The sequence below is a fragment of the Hibiscus syriacus genome, unplaced genomic scaffold (assembly GCF_006381635.1).
Source record: "Hibiscus syriacus cultivar Baekdansim isolate YM2019G1 unplaced genomic scaffold, ASM638163v2 tig00020292_pilon, whole genome shotgun sequence".
NCBI lineage: Eukaryota > Viridiplantae > Streptophyta > Magnoliopsida > Malvales > Malvaceae > Hibiscus > Hibiscus syriacus.
Genome location: NW_024062486.1, coordinates 19,123 through 40,104, shown reverse-complemented (window position 1 = coordinate 40,104; position 20,982 = coordinate 19,123). Strand labels below are relative to the sequence as shown.

Genomic DNA, 20,982 nt, shown 5'->3' with positions numbered 1-20,982 from the left:
TTGATTTTATTGAAAGTAAAATGAAGAGCCTAATCCTGTACGAAGTTTCTTGTTTTAGATTATAAAATTGGTTGAATTTGAAGAAAAGTAAAATTTGAATGACTTGAATTAAGTTGAGTTAAAGTTATTTGATTATGTAGAAAGTTGGTTAATTCGTTTTAATCATTGAATTAAACTACTAGTAATTTTTTAGATATATTTTAACAATGAAGGTAAAATAAAATAATGTTATGTTAATAATTGTGATAATAATTTATAAATTTAGTTACACAATCAAATTTGTACCTACAAGAAAAAAATAATTAAATAAAAACTCTAATCGTTTTCTTCCTCTTCATCTCTTTTTATTTTGTTTTCTTTACAACTTGTGTTAATTTTATTGATTAATATGGTTTTTTTTTTTAATTTTGTTTAACCGGCGGCTACATCGATTTTAATGCTAGTTGTCGCCAGCCCATTATCTTTTTTTCTTTTTTTTCTTTTTTATTTTTTTAACAAGAATAATTATATATTTGTGACATGTTCTCTGTCTTTATGACACATTTATCTATGCCTTTGTGATATGTTTTTCTCTGCCTTTTGGAAGCTTACGGTTTTTTACCGTTGTTTACGGGTTTTTTTCTCAGGGTTAGGTTTAATATCACTACGACTGATCAAGATGATGCTTATTTATTATCATGATGATCTTCCTTACTTTGGACCCTCAGATTGATTTGGATACACATTTTGTGTTCGTGGATAGTTTTCTCACATCGTTTGACTATGATTTGCGATTTATCGATGATCTTTCAGTAGCTTTATCATTTTTTGTGGTTCGTTACCGATGCAGTTAGATTAGTTCGTATCTTTATTTTATTCGAGTTTTTTAGTTAGATTTTTTAACATTTTTCTTCTTTGGTCTTTATGTGGTCTAGGTGACTAGCTTGTGTCTCAATGATAATAGAAAAATGTCATAATTATATTTTATGTTTAAATTTTACTTGTAAATCTTCATTGTAATTTGGGATATTTACTATTTTTAATAAAACTAACTACTTTTTAGCAAAAAAAAAATTACACAATCAAAATTTGTATATTACATTGTATATTTAACGAAAACTTATCCATACTTTTAAAGTTTCTCTCTAAAATTTGGAAGTTACAAAAATGCACTGTGACAAGATTATAGTATAGGGACTAAAACTGTGATTTACACATAGTATAACTACTTATCACGAAATATCACCACATTAAGCCTTAAACCCTTGAAATCCTCTTCCCATTGACATCCTTGTCTTTGCTGCCTGCAACTCCAAACAGGAATCATGAATCGATCCAGGGGAATACTCGCCTCTCTCAGACTCGTCAGCTCGGTTCTTTCGACTCAACTCAGCTCAGCTCCTTCCGTCTCCATTCAGGTGATTCGCTTCTCCTCTTCGCATCTCTCATTTCGACCACGCTCTCCTCTTTTAACAAACATCCATCAAAGCCTTTACTTCTCCACAAAACCCAACTCGTTGCTGCAACTCGTACTGACCAACGACTGGTCTGACGAGTTAGAGACTGCCTTAGACGAGTTTAACTCTGCCTTGACTCATGAAACCGTCATCTATGTTCTGAAGAAACTCGATAAAGACCCGAAAAAAGCGTCGCGTTTTTTCAATTGGGCGCGCGAAGAAAATGGGTTTATTCCCAATTCTTCGGTTTTTAGCTTTATGCTTAGGATCTTAGCTAATAAAGCTACAATGGAAGAGTTTTGGATAACTTTAAGGGAAATGAAGGAACTGGGTTTTTATCTTGACGAGGAAATTTATTATACAATCCATTCTTGCTTTAAAAACGATAAGATGGCTAGTGATGTTGTGGCCTTAACCCATTTTTATAAACGGATGGTTGAAGAGAATGCCAAGGATAGCCTTGCCCAAAAGGTAGCTAAGGTGATTCTTAGGGATGAATGGGGTAATGAGATTGAGAAAGAATTAGATGGCATGAACATCGATTTATCTTATAATTTAGTGATTAGGGTGTTGAAAGAGCTTAGAAATTACCCTAAGAAAGGCTTACAGTTTTTCCATTGGGCCGGTAAGTGTTTGAGTTATAAGCATAACACGGTTACTTATAATGCTCTTGCTAGGATTCTTGCTAGGCATGATTCTATTGCAGAGTTTTGGAGTGTTGTTGAGGAGATGAAGGGTGAAGGGTTTGAGATGGATATTGATACCTATATAAAAATTTCGAGGAACTTTCAGAAATTCAGGATGTTGGAGGATGCAGTGAAACTTTATGAGTTCATGATGGATGGTCCATACAAGCCTTCAGAACAAGATTGTTATTTACTATTAAGGAACATTTCCGGTGTTGATGCACAAGGTTTGAGTTTGGTGTTTAGGGTTGTGAATAAATTTGAGGCAGCTGGATTTTCACTTTCGAAGGCTATTTATGACGGGATTCATCGTTCGTTAACCAGGGTGGGTAAGTTTGATGAAGCGGCCAAGATTATGGAGACTATGAAAAATGCAGGGTGCGAACCGGATAATATCACGTACAGCCAGCTGGTGTTTGGACTTTGTAAAGCAAGAAGATTGAAAGAAGCCTGCAAGGTGTTGGATGAAATGGAAGCAAACGGATGCCATGCGGACATCAAGACATGGACTATTTTGATTAAAGGTCATTGTGATGCTAATCAGATTGATGGTGCATTGATGTGCTTTTCGAAGATGCTGGAAAACTTTGATGCGGATGCTGACTTGTTGGATGTCTTAATAAACGGTTTCGTAGGCCAGAATCGAATAGATGGCGCATACAAACTGCTGGTGGAGATGGTGAATGTAGTTCATTTGAGACCTTGGCAAGCAACATTTAAACTTCTTATAGAGAAGCTTCTGGGGAAAGGAAAACTTGAAGAATCAATGGACCTACTTAGGTTGATGAAGAAACATAACTATCCACCTTACCCAGAGCCTTTCATTCGACATATTTCGAAATCAGGAACTGTGGATGATGCTAAAGAATTCTTAAAAGCACTGAGTGTGAAAGAATATCCAAGCATCGGAGCTTACATCCATGTTCTTCAATCATTTTTGGAGGAAGGTAGACATTCAGAGGCACAAGATCTCCTATACAAGTGTCCTCATCATATTCGTAATCATCCTAAAGTATCTGAAATCTTTGGTACCAAGTCTATGTCAGGATCGGACAAGAGGAAGGAAGGTTCGATGAGAAGAAATTGGGAATTTGTCAACAAGGGTTAGGGATTACCCGTAACAAATTGGGGATTTGTTCTGAGCGATCACGTGAAGGGCACGAGCTCATTAAAAGGAAATTGCTGGATCCATCTGCTGAGGAAGATAAACCCAATCTGTGCACCGGAGGATAAGAAATGAAGTTTGTTAAGCGTAGTACAGCCGGCTGTCTTTACCGTTAGATTCCAGTACCGTTTAATCAAATAAAACGTGTGCCTTGGATGGCAAACTTATGAAAAATGATGAATGAGAACTTCTTTTCTGAAACCTACAATTCTTCTCTTTCTATTCTCTCTTCACAAACCCAAACTTTAATAATTGGTATCCAGAGCCTAACATCCTGGCAAAGTTTGCTTTTTTGGGTATGTGAAAAAAGGGTCAAACAATGGCAGAATCGACGGAGTTACCGGCGATCCAGAAAAAGATTGAAGAACTTACCAAGTTGATGACACAAGCAAAGGACGAGTCCACGCCTCAAAATGGTGGGAAAAGAAATATTTGCCCCGCTTGAATATTTTTTTTTGGGTTTCCCCCTGCATTAATGTTAATTTTAGACGGATTGATTTAATTTTTCAGCAACTTTTTTGAATTTCAGGTAGGATTGTCCCATCATAGATCACCACTCCACAAGGTCAGCCACTTTCAAAGCAGCATCAAGGGAGAGCTTTAAGAAAGCTTCACTAGAGTCCCACGCAGAGGATCCGATACAGATTTCAGAACATCAGCCGCACCAGCATTAACCCTCTCTAGTGGACGCTGAGAAGATGGAGATCTCAAGGGAGTTGGAATTCGGCTCGATGCGCGATTCGGTTTACCGATTATTCAATAGGACATCAATCCTCAAGAATTTAAGGCGTTGCCTCATCACATCATACAGATCATCATCATCATCAACAAGGGTAACAACATCACCATCTTCATCAATATATATCAAGAGTAAATTCAGTATCAACAGGAAAATCAAAAGGCCCTGCAATTTTTGCCCAGCCATACCTAGACCCAGCTGTTCACCATCATCAATGCGAGCGGTGAAACACCTAGAGTAACTCCATGCTTAACCTGAATCAATTGCTGCAACCAAAAGAAGAGAACAAATAAAGTTTTACGTTTGGGTGACGTAATTCAGGGAAACAATATTTCAAATGGATCACAATTAGGATTAACATAAAAAGACTTCAATTGCATTTGCATATAATAATCAAAATTCAAAATAAGGAAAACAATCATCATGAACATTATTTTTAATTTAATTACATATATTTTAAATATAAATAAAATCAAATATAATTATATAAAATCAAAATAAATTCATATATTGTATCGCATATGTGAAGAAAGTTTATGTAGTAATTCGTTGATCTTCACTTTTCCGGCTTTTTATTTCATCGGGAAGTTTCGGTTTTACTGGTACCGACACTCTAAGGACGCTTCTTTATCATTTAAAATCTCTACATCCGTCAACCAAACATTGTTCACTACATCCTTAACCCACTCCGACAGCTCGCCGCCGAGTTCTCTCTTCGTCCCCTTCGTCTCCAGGTATCTGGCCAGTTATGATTTCCAGTATGATAATGCCGTAGCAATAGACGTCGGCTTTGTTCGTCAACTTCTTTCCTTGACAGAATTCCGGTGATCGGCTGATGGCAATCTTTTCTAAGGATCTTCGAGACGATAGCAACGGGTAGTAACCGTTATCTGTCACCCTGGTATTGTAGTTTTGGCTTTGGGCTTGGCGATGGATCAGAACATTTGAAGACTTTAGATTTGCGTGAGGAACTTTGTGGTTAGGTAAGTGTTGGTGAAGGTAATTCATGGCCTTTTCTACATCTTTGATTATTGACAGTCGTGTACCCCAGTTCAGCGGTATTCTTCCCGAACCTCTATTTTTATGGGGGGTTTTTACATAGCTGACACCGTTTGCTTTTAATTTTACTTTTCTGACACCGTTTGACCAATATTTCCAGAACTAGCATCCTTTCTGCTGAGTTGGCAAAGGCGCGTCCCGGGGTGCGTTTTACCCGTGTTTTTCGCTGAGTTGGATGCCACATGTGAAAGGCGCTTTGCCAACTCAGCAGACACGTATTTTGTTTTATAATAAATAGTTTATTTTTATTATTATTATAAATTAATAATATATTATGTAAAATGTTTCGATTATAATGTAAGAATTATCAAGTTTCGAGTATTTTTGATTTTGATTATCGATCTATTAATTTTATCAGTTAATTATTTAAATGTTATCAATCTAGTTATCTCATATCAATATTTAACGAAAATATTGATGCATAAGTTAATAAATTAGTATAATTACATATTTAATCTTCAAGACTTACATATTTTATAAAATTAGTCTTATTGAAAATTTAATTTAATAAATTTAATCCTCCAATCAGAACATGAAATGTGTCATCGTATACATAAATTTTTTAATAACTTTTAATTTGTTTAATTTAATATTTTTCTCTACTTAGAAGGTGGAATTATTATTATATTTTAAAAAAATTATAACTAATAATATTAATTATTATATTAAATAAATATATTAAATATATTTATGTATTTAAAAGTTAAAAAAAATTATTTAGGTGTACATACATTGACAAATTATATAAATGCAATAACATTAAATATAAATAGCATAACATATAAGAGGTATAACCGATATCCATACCTCTAATGACCCACTAAGGTGGGGTGGGATGCAAGCTTTCACTTCATCGCTCGCATAAGGTATCCACTGAAACTGAAATATAAATATACAATTCAAATAAATAAAATATTCTAATTATATCTAACATTTTAAATTAAAATATTAATAATTAAACAAATTTAAAAACATACCTCAGACCCAGCTTTCGTATCAATAAGTAAACGAATTTCCTCTAACCCAGTAGGTATACTTTTATGGTCCTTTCTTTTCATCGACCACCTATGAAATATAATATAAACTAAATATCACCCTATTTAATTGAAAATATTTAAATCAAAATTTAGTTCGAAAATTACCTCAACAATAAGGGGAATACGTATGGTTCATTCACGATCGGGCATAAGAAAGGCATGCGGAACCACGCCCATGATTGTAGAAGCAGAAGACATCCACCGATAGTAGTTTTCTTATAATTCGTCGCCCGACACATTTCTCTAAAGAGAAATGCCAAAACTGCAGCACCCCAACTATATCTTCCAGCTTCATCAAAATCGATCAGATGCCGCAACCACATACGATGCACCTGGTTGCGAGATTTGTCGGGCATCAATATTCCTCCAATTATTCGTAGAATATATGCCCGAGCACATGCCTTTGCTTGATCCTCTGAAGCATTTTCATTTAAAACCTCAAAATTAGCTTTCAACCAAGATAAAGCTATTCTACCTCCATTAAACTCTGGCGGAGCAGCTCCAAGATAATCAATGTACATTGATTGCCAATCACCATCTGCCATACCACACATCATATTTCCGTCGACGGGAAGCCCCAGATGCATAGAGACATCCTCCAATGTAATTGTTGCCTCTCCACATGGAAGGTGAAAAGTGTGTGTCTCGGGCCTCCACCTCTCAATCAGTGCAGAAATTAGGACAGGTTCGAGTTTGCAACCGCCTATAATTGTTGCAATATACCCGAACCCAGCAGAAGCCAAATATGGCAAAATACGTTCCGGTGTCGGTATACGTGGATTTTTAATAAAAGTTTCTAAAATACGATCAGCATCCTAAATAATATATATTATAAAAAATAAAAATTAATATAAATTCATAATAACTTTAAAATAAAAATAAATTTAAATATTAACATTAATTATAAAAAATATTACCATATAGCTAAAATGTCTGGAGATATGATCAATATCCAATCGCAACAGCATTTCGTTTTCCATTATAACTGTAGACAAAACAATATAATTAACAAAAAAAATTAATAATTCTAAATAAATAATAATTATATAAATATTATTTTAATAAAAAATAATATTTACATAAATATATTAATATAAAAAATAATAACTATTTAAAAAAATACTAACATAAAAATAAATTTCTTACCACTAATAACAAATTTAAAACTCAAATAGTTGGAGAATTTGAGTTATATAAGAGAGGAGAAGATGATTTTGGTGTGAAGAATGAGTGAGGGTTGAGGGGGTTTATATAGGGGAGGAGGAGGGGTAGTTAGAAAAAACGGATGGGGGCATTTATGACATTTAATGGAAGGCGCGTCCCCGGGGATGCGCTTTCCACACGTGTCTGCTGATATGGCAAAGGCGGGTCCCCGGGGACGCGCCTTTCACACATGGCATCCAACTCAGCGAAAACACGGGTAAAGCGCGTCCCCGGGGACGCGCCTTTGCCAACTCAGCAGAAAGGGTGCTAGTTTTGGAAATATTGATCAAACGGTGTTAGAAAGATAAAATTAAAAACAAACGGTGTCAGTTATGTAATTTAGCCCACATATCCCATATACCAAGAAAAGCGTTAATTCTATGTCAAATTATCGACAAGGGTTAATCCCACATGACATCCTTAAACTATAGTATAAAATTTTAAATTGACCTCTAAGTTTAGAAAAATATTCTAAATAAACCTTTCAATTATTAGTATTGTATCAATCAGGTCATTCTATCAGTTTCTTCATTACTTCAGACGTTTAAGTGTGAACACCAATTTGATGTTGAGCAGGGATGGACTGTCCTCCAGAAATTTTAAATTCTCATTCAATTTCGTACCTCCTAAACTTTTGTAATTTCACATTCCCTAAATTTCTAATATAATTTTCTAAAACTTTGCACCCCTAACAAAATTCTACGCTCTGTCTGTGATGTGGAACATGTTTAAAGTACGTGAATCAAATTATAATCATGTATGTAGCTATTGCATGAACAATATTTGATTTGATATGTAAAAGAAAAATATATTAGTCATATACTACATGCATATGTTCGTGATTTGATTTGATCTGTTAAAAATATTTCACGTTAGATTTGAACTTATATTTAACGCTTGTAATAACGACTAAAGATGAAGCAAAAAAATAAATTGTCTTAGGGGTGGAAGTAAATTTAAAGTTCTTCAAGGCTAAAGGAATAAATTTTCCATTAAAAACATTTAAGTTGAAGTAAAAACTAGATGGACTATAATGGCTATTTACCCATTTGAATCTATGGGAAGCGAGGCCGCTACCTACTGACTAGATTTATAGGACCTGAATGATTCAACTAATATTAAGAGAACTCAATTAAGAAGTTTTGAAGTTTAATAGACCAATTTAGATTCTAGACTATAGTTTGAGGACATTTAGTGAATTAACAACAACCCAAGTTAAATCTAAAAGAAGTAAATAAAGAACCAAACTGACTGTGTAATAAATCGAATAAGCTGGTTCCAGGCAATAATTCAAAGAGGAGCTTCTCCTCCTCCTTGGAATTGTAGAAAGAAACCATCTGCACCAGGTTCTCATGCTTAAGCTTTCCAAGCAACTTCATCTGCTGAACAAATTCCTTGTTGCTCAACCCTTTCATGTCTTTTACTCTCTTCACCGTAACCACAACGCCTGCTCCCAACGATGCTTTGTACGTAGTGCTTAATTTCCCTCTCCCCAGAACTTCGGCCGATGCTCTTAGCAAATCATCCAAGTCAAAAGCTGTTATGTTCTTGTTGAAAAACTCCAATTCAGCCGCTCTTTCTGGATCCGCTGCCCTTTGAGAAGAGCGCTCATCCGACCCTATGCAAGTTTAAGCACATTAATGGCACATTATCGAAATATGTAATGTCGAATGCATGGTACTTTTACTGTACAATGTACATACCTGTGTTCTTGGCTGTTTCTTTTCTAGGCACTTTCCTGTAATACCATAAGAAACCCAAGATAACTAGGAAAGGAACAAGGACCGAAACAGCGATGACGAAAGCCAAATCCCGAGCTCCGGAACTCTTTTTGCCGCCGTGATTTGGCGACGGTGATGGGGTAGGTGGAACCGGGCATTGCTTCTTTATAGGACTTCCGCAAAGTCCCGGGTTATGTTCATAAGAGCTATCGGGGAACCCTTGAAGAACGTCGGTCTGAGGAATTGGACCCAAAAGACTATTATAATAGACGTTGAAGGTGACCAAGCTTTGCTGATCGAAAGGCGGAATCTCCCCTTGCAAATAATTCTCTTGCAGCTCTATCTTCTTCAAGTTCGGCAATCGAACGTAATGAAAAGGGATGGAACTATTGAACAGATTCTGCGAGAGGAAAACGTATTCCAAATGAACGAGGTCGCTAAGATCCGGAATTGGTCCGGTGATCGAATTACTTCCCATGCTTAGTTTAGTCAGGAAGGTTAAATTCTTCATCACCAACGGCGGGAGAGATCCGGCAAGCAGGACTCTGTCGAGAACGAGACGTACCACGTGTCCCTCGGAACAAGCAACGCCTCCCCATCTGCTTCGGTTGTTCATACAAGGAATCCCCGTCCAATTCGAATACAAGTTTGGAGAACCAACAGCGTCCCTCAGCCGCGACAACGCTTCTAATTCGCTCGGGTAGTACTCCCCCACAATCGGTGTCAAAGCAACGACGCCGCTCGACATTGTCACACACAAAAGCAGCGACGCAAGGTTGAAAGCTAAATTCATGGCCGGCGTTCTCCGTAATCTGAATGAATCATCATCATTTCACCGTTGAAGTCATCGGGCTTTGGCTCGTCGTTGATCCAAAGGAACCAACATTCGATTGCATGATAAAGTCATACCTTTCTTCGAGTATATAACAAAGTAGCTGCTGGTTGACGAAGTTTGCATTGCAAAGCTACACGTAAAAGATTCCAATCTTTTTTTTTTTTTTTTTGCAGAAACAAGGAGAGTTCTTATGGGTTTAATACCAGGTGACAGCTTTGACCTGTTTTTTCCACGAACTTTGTATACGTTTTTCGAGTTAAAAATACGTCTTCAACTGCCATTAACGTTATGTGTAGACTTTAAAGGGCGAATTTAATATTTCAAAAATTAATAAAATTATTTGTGTTGTTAGATGTCGTGGGAAGCAAAGAATGAGAAAGGGCGGGATATCAGAAGATGCTTGACAGCTGCAACAACCGTCAATAATTGTCCCAAAATGCCTAACCACAAACATAAAATATATTAGAAATAAAGGTTTAAGTGTATGGTTCATTGTATTTTGATTATTCAATCGTAACAAAGGTTTTAAGTCTACGATTCATTGGATTTTAGTAGTTTTTCCCCTAACAACGTAAATGCAATTGAATTAGAGGATTTTAGTGTGATTAGGATGGTTGTGGATCGGATTGGGTTAAGTTAAGTTAAAGATGTGTTTTATTATAATTTGATTCAATCATCACTCGACTTGATTTGGGTTTAGACAAATTTTACTTGACTTAGTCAGCTCGGTTTAAAGATTTTTTATCCGGCCTAAAACTTGACTCGTTTTTTGGATAAAAATTCATATTGGATAAAAAGATCACCATCTTCGACGGGGGATGCACATAAGAGCAAAGCATCAAGTGATATATTTATTTACTTTTGCTGGACAGCATCCTGTACTTGTCACGTCTTAGCCGCTGAGGATCAATCATATTTTACATCTACCCCTTCCGCCAATACGTTAATGCTTTTGCCAATATTCATTTTCTTGAATGCATTCACTCCCATGTGCACAGCCATAACTATGAATCTCTATTAAATAAAAGAATAATTCATTTTAATACAAGTTGGTCACACCAAGGAACATAATCCTGTGGGAACTTAACGAATCTCCATTAGGCACATGAATTATCTCTGTTATCCGAGTCAGAGCGAGCTACAAATATATAACACAGATGCTCATTTAAAAAAATATATATCACATATTTGAGGTCCGAATAAAGTATATATGTGTGTGATTCTTCTTAAGAAGTTGGGAAAAACCCACGGAAAGCGCCAACAAAACATCAGTAGGATGCAGCATGCATTCGTTACTTGCGTTCGAAACAGGTCCCCCAAATACATCACATGCATATAACAGCGAAACTCAACCATTTGACATTGGTCCAAAAAGTTCAAATTCATACACACACACATATTTATGTGATCGGATGGCTCACATTATTACCGGTATTTTTAGTAGACCAGCAAATATCATTTATATTTCCGTGATGAACTTCATTGCTTCGGAGGCTCATACCAACCCCATTGTTCACCAGATACGTACTCTGTTACCTGTTTCACGATCAAGTAATTTTCGAGTCCCCTGCAAGAAAAACGACAGCCCCAAATTATATATCCATCTCGGTACTACAAATCCGATTAAGATCATAATAGAAACAGAAAGAGGATATCAAATCCCAGGTTTTTGAGTTTCCACAAACAGGATATAGTATGTAATCATGACAATAATCATCCAAGAAATAGCTGAAAGCTTGGGTAAATACCATTCCCCGAGTTCACGCCCAAAGCCACTCCATTTGACGCCTCCGAATGGAGCTTGGCAGAAGCATGGCTGTGAACAATTGACCCAAACGGCACCTACCTGCAGAGCCTGCAACAAAGAAGCAGAGGCGTCAAATATCATATCACACTTTGGTTGCCTAATTGGGTGATGCTTCCAGCACAGATCTTACCTTGCTTACACGGTCACATCTTTCTAGATCCTTTGATACCACGGCGCCTCCCAAACCGTAACTAAATAAAATATTAGAAAGGAATTAATCAAGCTTTGGGATCAAAATGATAAGGCCTTTGTGGCCCGGGGAGTGGAGGGTAGGGGTTGGTTAAAAGGGTAAAGGTCGGGCTAAACGAATTACTAGATCGTACTTTGTTTTCGTTATCCATATGTAAGGATCAAATCATTGGGATTGTATATGTTAACTTACTGGGTATCATTTGCCAATTCAATGGCTTCGTCTTCGGTTGTAAATGTTTTGACACAAAGAACAGGTCCAAAAACTTCTTCTCTCCATATTTGCATGGAGGTGTTTACGTCAGTGATGATGGTTGGTTCAACATAGTATCCTTTCTCTAAATGCTGGCAACCATTTATGAAATAGAAATGGTAAAGAGTTCTAAAAGGAGAAAAACGCCAATCATCGAGAAGCAGATAATTAAATTATACCTTCGGACGATTCCCACCATACAAAATAGTTGCTCCCTCATTCTTAGCATTTGATATGAACTTCATTACTTTTTCATACTGCAGCAGGATTAATCAAATATTTAATATGAAACCTTAGACACTACCATAATAGCTATATTTTGAATTAAATCAGTTGCCAGATCAAGAATTATAATCCTGACAAAGTAACAGACTACTCCAAAGGAAGCCTTATCAAGCAACAGATAATCCCATCCAGACTCGGACTTCGAAATTTTAAATGAAGAATATAAAAATGGCATATGATAGATTTGCATAAAAATTTGGCATTAGAGAAATCATTTAAATGACCATAGCTTATTTAAGCTTGTGCAGAAGTAGTAGTCCAAATTGAAACTTAAAATTGTCTTATTCAATTCCTAATTCCTAGGCTATGTGTTATGTGTGCTAGATTCGCAATTTGCAGGTAGGTTTCAATTCTGTTCTTATATATCTAGCCTCTGTCCCAAAAATTTTACTTACCTGCCCTTTACTAACAATGGGACCCAGTTTGCAATCTTCTTCCAAGGGATCAGAAATTTTGATTTTCTCGCTCCATTTCACCAGCCTGTCCAAAAATTCTGCCGCAATACTTTCCTGTGAAAAAAACAACAAAATTTGCCTAATCGAGACTAGGAAAGAAAAATATGTATATATAATCACAACTGACAAAATACATGCTAAAAGCTTAGTTCAAGAACTCAAGGTCACAGAACCATAGAGTTATTTTTCTTGGATCAAAGGTATGTCTTTGACTCGAACCCTAATAAAATAAATTTCATGCAACCCCTTTCCAGTACAAGAAGGGTCGTGAAGCTATAACGAGAAATAGGATAGTCACCAGTGACAACCCCTTATTAGGAGTGTATCAGACAGGTAGAAATAAATGGAGCCTGTAAAGAGATTTTTTTTCATACTTACTCAAAGATAGATATGGCAGAAACTACTGCATCTACAAGTGCTTTGAAGGATAGAAGAGTCTACGAGGTTGGGAAATTTTTTGTTTTCTCTAGCTGCTTATACCTTTGGTGTACTCCCATAGCACAGTAATTATTGTCTAATAGTGTTTGTAGACCTTTTGAGTTGGGATTTATATGGGATTGGTTTGCTGGATTAACAACTTACTAATCGGACCCAAATAATGCTTCGCTAATGTGCTTAATTTAGCCAGTTTATAAGTTTATGAATGGACTGAAATGGTTCCCCTCTTAGTTATGCCAAGTGCGAACAAAATAATATTAAAATAAAAAATCAATAACTCTAAAGAACAAAATTGGTTCATGCACTTACATGCACAATAAGGCGGGATGTTGCACTGCAGATCTGGCCACCATTATAAAAGCAACCAAATATGGTCCATTCAACAGCTATTAAAAGCACAGGTGGCTAAATTAGCAACTGAATAAAGATATACTATTTTTATGCACTGAAGTTTCATGAGTAAAATCTGAAAAATCTGTTCTGATGAGAAATAGAAGAAACATGAAGGTTTAAAAGTGATTCACATGGAACTAACCCTTGTCAATGTCAGCATCCTCAAACACAACTATTGGACCTTTTCCACCAAGCTCTAAAGTAACAGGCTGCCACAAAACCATAAAGAAAATTTTATGCACATGATCATTAAAAAACTCGGTCATCATATGCTAGAACTTCAACAAACCTTGACCCTTTGAGCAGCAGATGTCATTATCTTGATTGCTGTTGTTGTGCTTCCAGTAAATGAAATCTGTTGGCAACCGACTAGTAGCAATTAGTTTTGAAATGTTATTTTGCCAAACATCTTATGAATTTCAATTTCATAGAAAGGATCACAGAAGAAAATGGTTAAAATCAATTTAACCTTGTCAACATGGGGATGAGATGCCAAAGGTGCACCAGCATCAGGACCTAATCCAGGCAGAATGTTGAGAACACCGGCAGGGAGATCAACCTCCCTACACACTTCTCCCAGCTCCAGACAGGTCCTTAAGTATGAATGAGAAAAAAAAAATATAAGGCAGATTAAAGAGAAAAAAAAATATTGATCTCAAATGGAACATCAAGACAAAATTCCCCCACAAATGATTTATGAAAAGTGAAAAGTAACATGAAAACTGGAGCAGGTAAGTTGAAAGCATACACAGATGCCAACTCAGAAGGCTTCAGTATTGCAGCACAACCTGCAGCCAAAGCTGGAGCAACTTTCCATATAGCCATCAAAAGCGGGTAATTCCTTCAAAACAAAAGATAAGAAATTTTTAGTTATTGGATATCAAGATAACCATTAAAAGCAATATGAGAAGAACCATTGAACCGTACAGCACTATGTCCTCAAAGGATAAAGATTCCAATCATCTTAAACACTAAACAATATACCAAACCATGGGAAGCCCTTAAATGGTCCCAAATGATGTAGGACACAATCAATATAAATCATCTTAATAAATCCACTTTGGAAGGCACAACGCTTAAAACGTTCAGCCCCTAGCATCGACAGTAAGTTTACAATCTAATATCAGGAGATAAGATTAAGTGAATTGATGTACCAACTAGGTCCACTAATAATAGATATAGAAGTTAAAAACCAACACATCCATTCACTCCATTTTTGTGATCTATATAGCAGATGAAACTAGCTTTAGGCAAACCAAACAAGTGAACCAAAAAACAAAACCGGGTTACGCAGATATCTCAAACAAGTATTGGGTAAATGGAGAAGAATAGTACTTAAGGATGGTTTATCAAACGAAAACATACAGTTTGGCCAACTAAGCAGAAAAATTATCAAGACAGAAAAAAAGTGAAAAAACAACGGTAACAGTCTGGAAGTACCATGGGACAATCAACCCGACAACTCCAATGGGTTCCTTGATCACATAGCTCTTAAATGCCTTCAGAGGAAGGGAGATAGGAGCTTTTTGCTTGGCATCTAAACTTTCAGCAAGGTCTGCATAGTACTCAAAGCAACTGATAACGTCATCCTAAAACACACAAATAAATAGGTTAAAAGCCGGCTAATAATAGTAACATAACAGTTAGATATTTGTTGCAGGCATACCATGTCAGCTTCTGATTCTTTAAGTGGTTTCCCAGAATCTACTGTTTCAAGTTTGGCAAGTTCAGGCTTTCTCTCTTTTATCTGGATTATTTAAAAACAATATTAAATGATGGGTCATGACAATAAAAAGGTTGCAGTCATTTCCATCAACAAAGCAAGAATAACAATTGCAAAAGCTAATAAACATACACGTGTTACAGTTAAAAGAAACTCAGAAATTCTGCTTTAAAGTACAACAATTGCAAAAGCCAATAAACATACAAGTATTACAGTTAAAAGAAAACTCAGTTAGAAATTCAGCTTAAAAGGAGAACACAAGTTCACCAGTTGAACCCGGCTAGCATGGTTATGTTGGTTTAAATCAATTACACCTGGTATATCTGAAGCCATTTCGTTCTGCCACTAAAGTAATGAATCAATGACATGGAATTTTTTGTTAAGAGAAAGAAAACATCTTGCAATCTGACTGTAATCCCAACAGCATATCCATAAATTCTTTTGTAGGAGTTTACATATATAAAAGGAAAAGGGTTCGATTTACAACCTTTGAGAAGTTAGGTTGATCTATCTAGTCCCAAGTTAGTACATTACTCTTTATTGCAGAAGCAATGTTCCACTTTGGCAACTATTATTCAGATAAATGAGACTCATTCAGTAAACAGGGGCAAGTTGTAAAGTTAAGCTTCATTTGAACACTATTATTTCACAATTAGTAGAACTATTTGTATCACAAAGTTCAATTGCATTTTTTTCAAACAACCGGCTTCGCATGGAAAATAAAATTTCCAATTTGTACTTTTTATTTCCATTACTATTGATTTGATGTTACTTTTAAATCATTTATTCATTCAGACCAAGCTATAATTCTTCTTGTTATGCTTTACATTCTATAGAAAAACTCCCGAAAATGAAAAATGCAATCAACGAAAAGGGACTAAAAAAACATTCAAAAATGAAGCTTTTCCAGCAATTCCTTTTATTGAAGTACCAATTGAAGATTGTGATTAGTTAATTGCAGCAAGGTAATTGTTTGCTGTCTAAAAAAAATCAAAGCAACAGCAAATGGTAAACAACTAAGGAAGAAAAGGAAGACTTGAAATAGCAATTACCTTGGCAGCAATGGCACGCAAATACTTAGCACGGACAGCACCTGAAGCTGTGGCCCAATCTTTACCTTTGTTCCGAGTAAGTGCTCTCCGAGCAGCCTCGACTGCAACATCCACATCTTCAGCAGTCGCCGCCGGAATATCACCTGATGAACAACAACAACAGCAATAACAATTATGAAGAAATCAACCACAATTTTTGTAAAGATCAAAGGGAAGTAGCGAAAAAGAGAAAAGAAACCGATGATTTCTTCAGTAAAAGGGTTGATAATAGGGATGCGTTTCTTAAGCAAAGGCTCAGTCCAATTGCCGTTGATGAAAAGTTGCCGACTGGGGATCGGGATCGCCATTGTTGCTAGAGTGTTGTGTGGTGAAGTAAAGTAGTTTCGTAATCTTATAAGGGCCAATTAATAATGCTCCCGATTCCATTATTTGAAGAGCCAACTGAAAATGACTTTTTTCCTTACTTTTTCTACTTTACCTTTTTTTTTTTGGTATTTCAATGGCGATTTTTTGCTTCCACTGTATTTTTGCCTTCACAATGGCTCCAAAATATGTTGTGGTTAATATATATCTGTTTGTTATTGCTGCTTCCACGTGTTGCCCAGTGGATGTGATGATTATGGATTTTCTGATAAAACGTCGAGAAGATGCTGACAGTGAGAGGACACGTGGACAAGTTTCTGATGGGAAGTCCTCACCTGCACCGGTGTCACACAATTCGATTTGGGTTTACACGTGCCTCTAACATGTAAATACGAGGGTTTCCGTTTGAGCAAAATAAATTAATTTTTTTAGGTAAATTACACATTTAGTATCTAAACTATCAGTTTTGGTCTGTTTTGTATCTAAACTTTCACTTTTTTAAAATTCATACCTAAAGTTTAGTTTTTGCTTCATTTTAGTACCCCTATTAAAAATTTAACATTAATTTGTAAAAAAAATGAAAGTTTAGGTATTAAAATGGACCATACTGATAGTTTATATACTAAACGCGATAAGTTTTTAATTATAGAGTACTTAAATGAAATAAAAACTAAACTTTAGGTATGGTTTTGAAAAAAATTGAAAGTTTAGGTACTAAAATAGACCAAAACTGATAGTTTAGGTATTAAATGCACAATTTATTCTATTTTTTTAGTGTCCTCTCGATTTCAAGACTTTGTCTTGACTAATTCAGATCGACCTGTGTCGCACACTTGGTTTTGGTGGATGCGTCTCCCAATGAAGATTTTTTGCATACACAGAGACTCGAATTCGAAAAAAATCAATGTGCCTCTCGTGTTACTTTTCTCTCAATATGACCCTTCAACTAAAAAAAATTTCAATGTGGCTCTTTGACCAATTTTTTTTGTCATTAACTGTCATTAGTATAAGTCATTCACCATTAAGATGCTCTAAGTCAACTATAAATTTCTACAAAAAATCTACATGATTCTTTTTTCCCCTTCAACAACTATGCATGTAACTAGAAATTGATTATTTTAGTATTTATCAACAATGATAAACAATATTTCCTTTGTAACATATTTAAGAAGTATCTACATCAATAAAAATTAACGAAATTATTGACCAATGACAAAAAATATTATTCAAATATATTAATTTTTTTAGGTAGAGGATCGCTCTAAAGTAATAATAACAATGACTACATTAATTTTTTTAAATACATGAACATCTTTTTACCTTTAATAAACAAATAATTCCAAGGGTACCCAATGGGTGTACAGATCGCAAGACAAGTGGATTGGTTTCGACGCGTACTAAATAATATTGAGCAGGACGAGTACTTGTCAGCATAGTATTATACTGCGGTTGCAATGCGATTTAAAGATCGCATTGTAATAAGTTTTTAGAGATCATCGTAACGTAATATTAGCGTAACACGATAAGAGAAGTACATTATAATTTTTGCGATCGAAAATCGTTATATAACACTATAATAGGTAAAAAAGATTATGCCGCAAAAAACATTCAAATTATCCGAAATATAAAATCACATAGAAATAATGTTCGAATATTTTGATTTAACAAAAAAATGATGTTAAATATTAACAAACATTTAACTTATGATACATTTTTATACAATAATTGAAAATTGACTATAAGAATATATCATTAAACAATAGTTAATATTAGAATATTAAAATATGAAAATAAAATGTATAAATATAATGTTTAGAAATAATGTGATTTTTATAAATAAATCATGATCGTAATAGCCGTTACGTGTTACGTAACGTTCACAACATCCGTAATCGCGACCGACGGACACAGCAACAGTAATCTGATACTATGTCCGACAGAGATTTTCGTACTTGGAAGTTTGAAAGGTATCCGTCCGATGAATTTACAAACATGGAGTAGTTGTAAGCTGGCAAGTGGCTCCGATCGGATAGATACCTATCTTGAGACTTCATTAATAAAAATTTTAAAAAGTCTAAAATGTGCAGCAGCCAACCCTCATAAATAAGGTGGCATTACTTTACCAAAGACGCCAAAAACAAAAAGTAAACTAATAATAGGAAAACAGCAAAATATAATAAAGGATTTTGGTTACAAAGTTATAGAAAAATTACAAAAATGAAAATCACTACTTTTATAAAATTATTTTTAAATTTATCAAAATTTATTATCATTTTATAATAACTCAATAAATTTAATGATCAGCCTTTGAAATTATAATAAAAAATTATTTCAATATAATTAAATGATTATTTATACGATATATCCTAGAATAAACCTGGAAGTCTGTCTCTATCGGTTATAGACGTAGCCAGCGTCGTGGAAGATCAGCGATTGATCCATCCATCCATGGCATCATCGTACGGCTCAAAATCCATTCAACATTGCTGAAACCGAAAGCCAAAAAAGAAGGTTCTCATCTGTATCCTCTCCCCCGTGTCTTTTGACTATCAACAAATTATCGTAATATTTAATAAAAAAGGAGAATTTTTTTCCATTCCATCCACAGGAAGACAGGAAATTTCGTATTGTTCATAAGAGAAAGAGGGTTTTATCAAAGAAGAAATTGTAGCTTTGAATGCAGGACGGAGTCTGTTGATGTGCTCTCTTCTCATCCCTCAAAGAACTACTAGGCATCCCTGTGCTTCGTAAATCACCCAGAAACCAAAGAAAAGGCAACAAGAATGGATTTTTACGGACACCCCTCTCGTTCTTCGACTTCTTCATTTAATTTGTTCAGGAATTTCATTGAAAAGGTTAAAGATTCTTGCAGTTTCGCCATTTCTGCCATCGTTGGGAACGTCTTCTCTGCCATCTTAACTACCTTCTTTGCGTTAGGTTGGTTTAGCGTTGCTGATCGAATTTATAACCCCTTTTTTTTCAATTGCAGAAACTATTTGATCCATTACATAATCATCGCCCTTGATGTTGGTTTTATAATAAACTGAAATCTGCCTGTTATTAGACAATCAATCTGGTTATGTTGCATGTCCGGATTAAATTGTCTTATATGCATGGAAGATGGAGATTGACGTTTTCGTGTGTGCAGTGGGGACCTTGTTAGGGGCCTTGACGGGGGCTTTAATAGGACAGGAGACGGAGAGTGGGTTCGTCAGAGGGGCTGCGGTTGGGGCTATCTCCGGTGCGGTTTTCTCGATCGAAGTCTTCGAATCTTCTCTTCTCCTTTGGCAATCCGATGAGTCCGGGATCCGATGTTTGCTTTACTTGGTGAGCTGTTGTTCTGTTTATTATCCTGCTGGGTGACATAAACCTATAACTCTTTATATAATACCAATGAACAACAATTTTTGACCTGTGAGTGATGGGAAGCATTCTTTGTTGCAGATTGATGTGATCGCAAGCCTTCTAAGCGGGAGGCTTGTTCGAGAACGAATCGGTCCGGCCATGCTGAGTGCAGTCCAAAGTCAGGTAATATATACTTATGCACTCTGCAAAAAAAAAATGATACCATGAAAGGGGCATTTCACCTAGGGTTTCGATTTTGGTTACCAGATGGGTGCCGCCGAACCAGAAATAATGTACGAGGAGGTCCAGAACATCTTCGACACCGGTGGTGCTAAAGGATTGGCTAGGCATGTGGTTGAAAGAATCCCAAAGATGATAATCACAGATAATAACAATCAAGATACTTCTGGGGAGAAAGTTTCATGCTCAGTTTGTCTTCAGGTCTACTTTTATATTTCAACCCATTATAAGTAAAACTCAACTCGCAGCCATTAATGAGAAGCTTATTTGAGTGGTGTTTTATGGTTCATAAAAATACAGGACTTTCAGCCCGGAGAGACGGTGAGGAGCTTGCCGCAGTGTCATCACATGTTCCACTTGCCGTGTATAGATAAGTGGCTTCTTAGTCATGCTTCTTGCCCATTGTGCAGAAGGGATATGTGATGTTATTTAATGTAAACTACACGATCAGTTGTTTATATTTTATATATTTTTTATACCATTCTTACATAATTAATGGCTTGTGTATTTTGTTTTGGTTCATCAAATTCAAATGCTTTGCCAACTATTGTTTCTCCT

At 35.7% G+C, this 20,982-nt stretch overlaps 3 protein-coding genes and 1 pseudogene across 3 annotated transcripts; 2 read left to right on the top strand and 2 right to left on the bottom strand.

The window, feature by feature from the left end:
- Window positions 1-1,260: 1,260 nt before the first annotated feature.
- LOC120209798 (pentatricopeptide repeat-containing protein At3g48250, chloroplastic-like) lies at window positions 1,261-3,488 on the top strand. The gene has a single exon (XM_039208707.1). It carries the CDS (start codon window positions 1,305-1,307, stop codon window positions 3,228-3,230), a length of 1,926 nt encoding a protein of 641 aa, XP_039064638.1. The 5' UTR covers window positions 1,261-1,304; the 3' UTR covers window positions 3,231-3,488.
- Window positions 3,489-4,596: 1,108 nt separating this feature from the next.
- LOC120209806 lies at window positions 4,597-9,850 on the bottom strand (annotated as a pseudogene).
- A 1,343-nt stretch (window positions 9,851-11,193) lies between these two features.
- LOC120209794 (betaine aldehyde dehydrogenase 1, chloroplastic-like) lies at window positions 11,194-16,872 on the bottom strand. The gene is made up of 15 exons (XM_039208704.1): window positions 16,715-16,872; window positions 16,477-16,619; window positions 15,368-15,448; window positions 15,142-15,290; window positions 14,450-14,542; window positions 14,171-14,294; window positions 13,991-14,056; window positions 13,844-13,910; window positions 13,618-13,694; window positions 12,811-12,924; window positions 12,310-12,387; window positions 12,071-12,222; window positions 11,819-11,879; window positions 11,630-11,736; window positions 11,194-11,448 (listed from the first exon to the last, which is right to left on the bottom strand). Exons 1-15 carry the CDS (start codon window positions 16,821-16,823, stop codon window positions 11,361-11,363), a joined length of 1,509 nt encoding a protein of 502 aa, XP_039064635.1. The 5' UTR covers window positions 16,824-16,872; the 3' UTR covers window positions 11,194-11,360.
- A 2,594-nt stretch (window positions 16,873-19,466) lies between these two features.
- On the top strand, window positions 19,467-20,982 carry LOC120209796 (NEP1-interacting protein-like 1). The gene is made up of 5 exons (XM_039208706.1): window positions 19,467-19,776; window positions 19,988-20,166; window positions 20,284-20,367; window positions 20,452-20,625; window positions 20,725-20,982. The coding sequence occupies exons 1-5, from the start codon at window positions 19,623-19,625 to the stop codon at window positions 20,845-20,847; spliced, it is 714 nt and encodes a 237-aa protein (XP_039064637.1). The 5' UTR covers window positions 19,467-19,622; the 3' UTR covers window positions 20,848-20,982.

What these genes read in the sequence shown, in the direction of transcription:
- LOC120209796 (XM_039208706.1), top strand. Translation starts at nt 19,623, where the DNA reads ATGGATTTTTACGGACACCCCTCTCGTTCTTCGACTTCTTCATTTAAT. An exon ending in AACTACCTTCTTTGCGTTAG is followed by an intron (nt 19,777 to 19,987) that starts GTTGGTTTAGCG and finishes TCGTGTGTGCAG; the next exon opens with TGGGGACCTTGTTAGGGGCC. An exon ending in TGAGTGCAGTCCAAAGTCAG is followed by an intron (nt 20,368 to 20,451) that starts GTAATATATACT and finishes TTTGGTTACCAG; the next exon opens with ATGGGTGCCGCCGAACCAGA.
- LOC120209798 (XM_039208707.1), top strand. Translation starts at nt 1,305, where the DNA reads ATGAATCGATCCAGGGGAATACTCGCCTCTCTCAGACTCGTCAGCTCG.
- LOC120209794 (XM_039208704.1), bottom strand. Translation starts at nt 16,823, where the DNA reads ATGGCGATCCCGATCCCCAGTCGGCAACTTTTCATCAACGGCAATTGG. An exon ending in TGCGTGCCATTGCTGCCAAG is followed by an intron (nt 15,449 to 16,476) that starts GTAATTGCTATT and finishes TAAATAATCCAG; the next exon opens with ATAAAAGAGAGAAAGCCTGA. An exon ending in CTCATCCCCATGTTGACAAG is followed by an intron (nt 14,057 to 14,170) that starts GTTAAATTGATT and finishes GGTTGCCAACAG; the next exon opens with ATTTCATTTACTGGAAGCAC.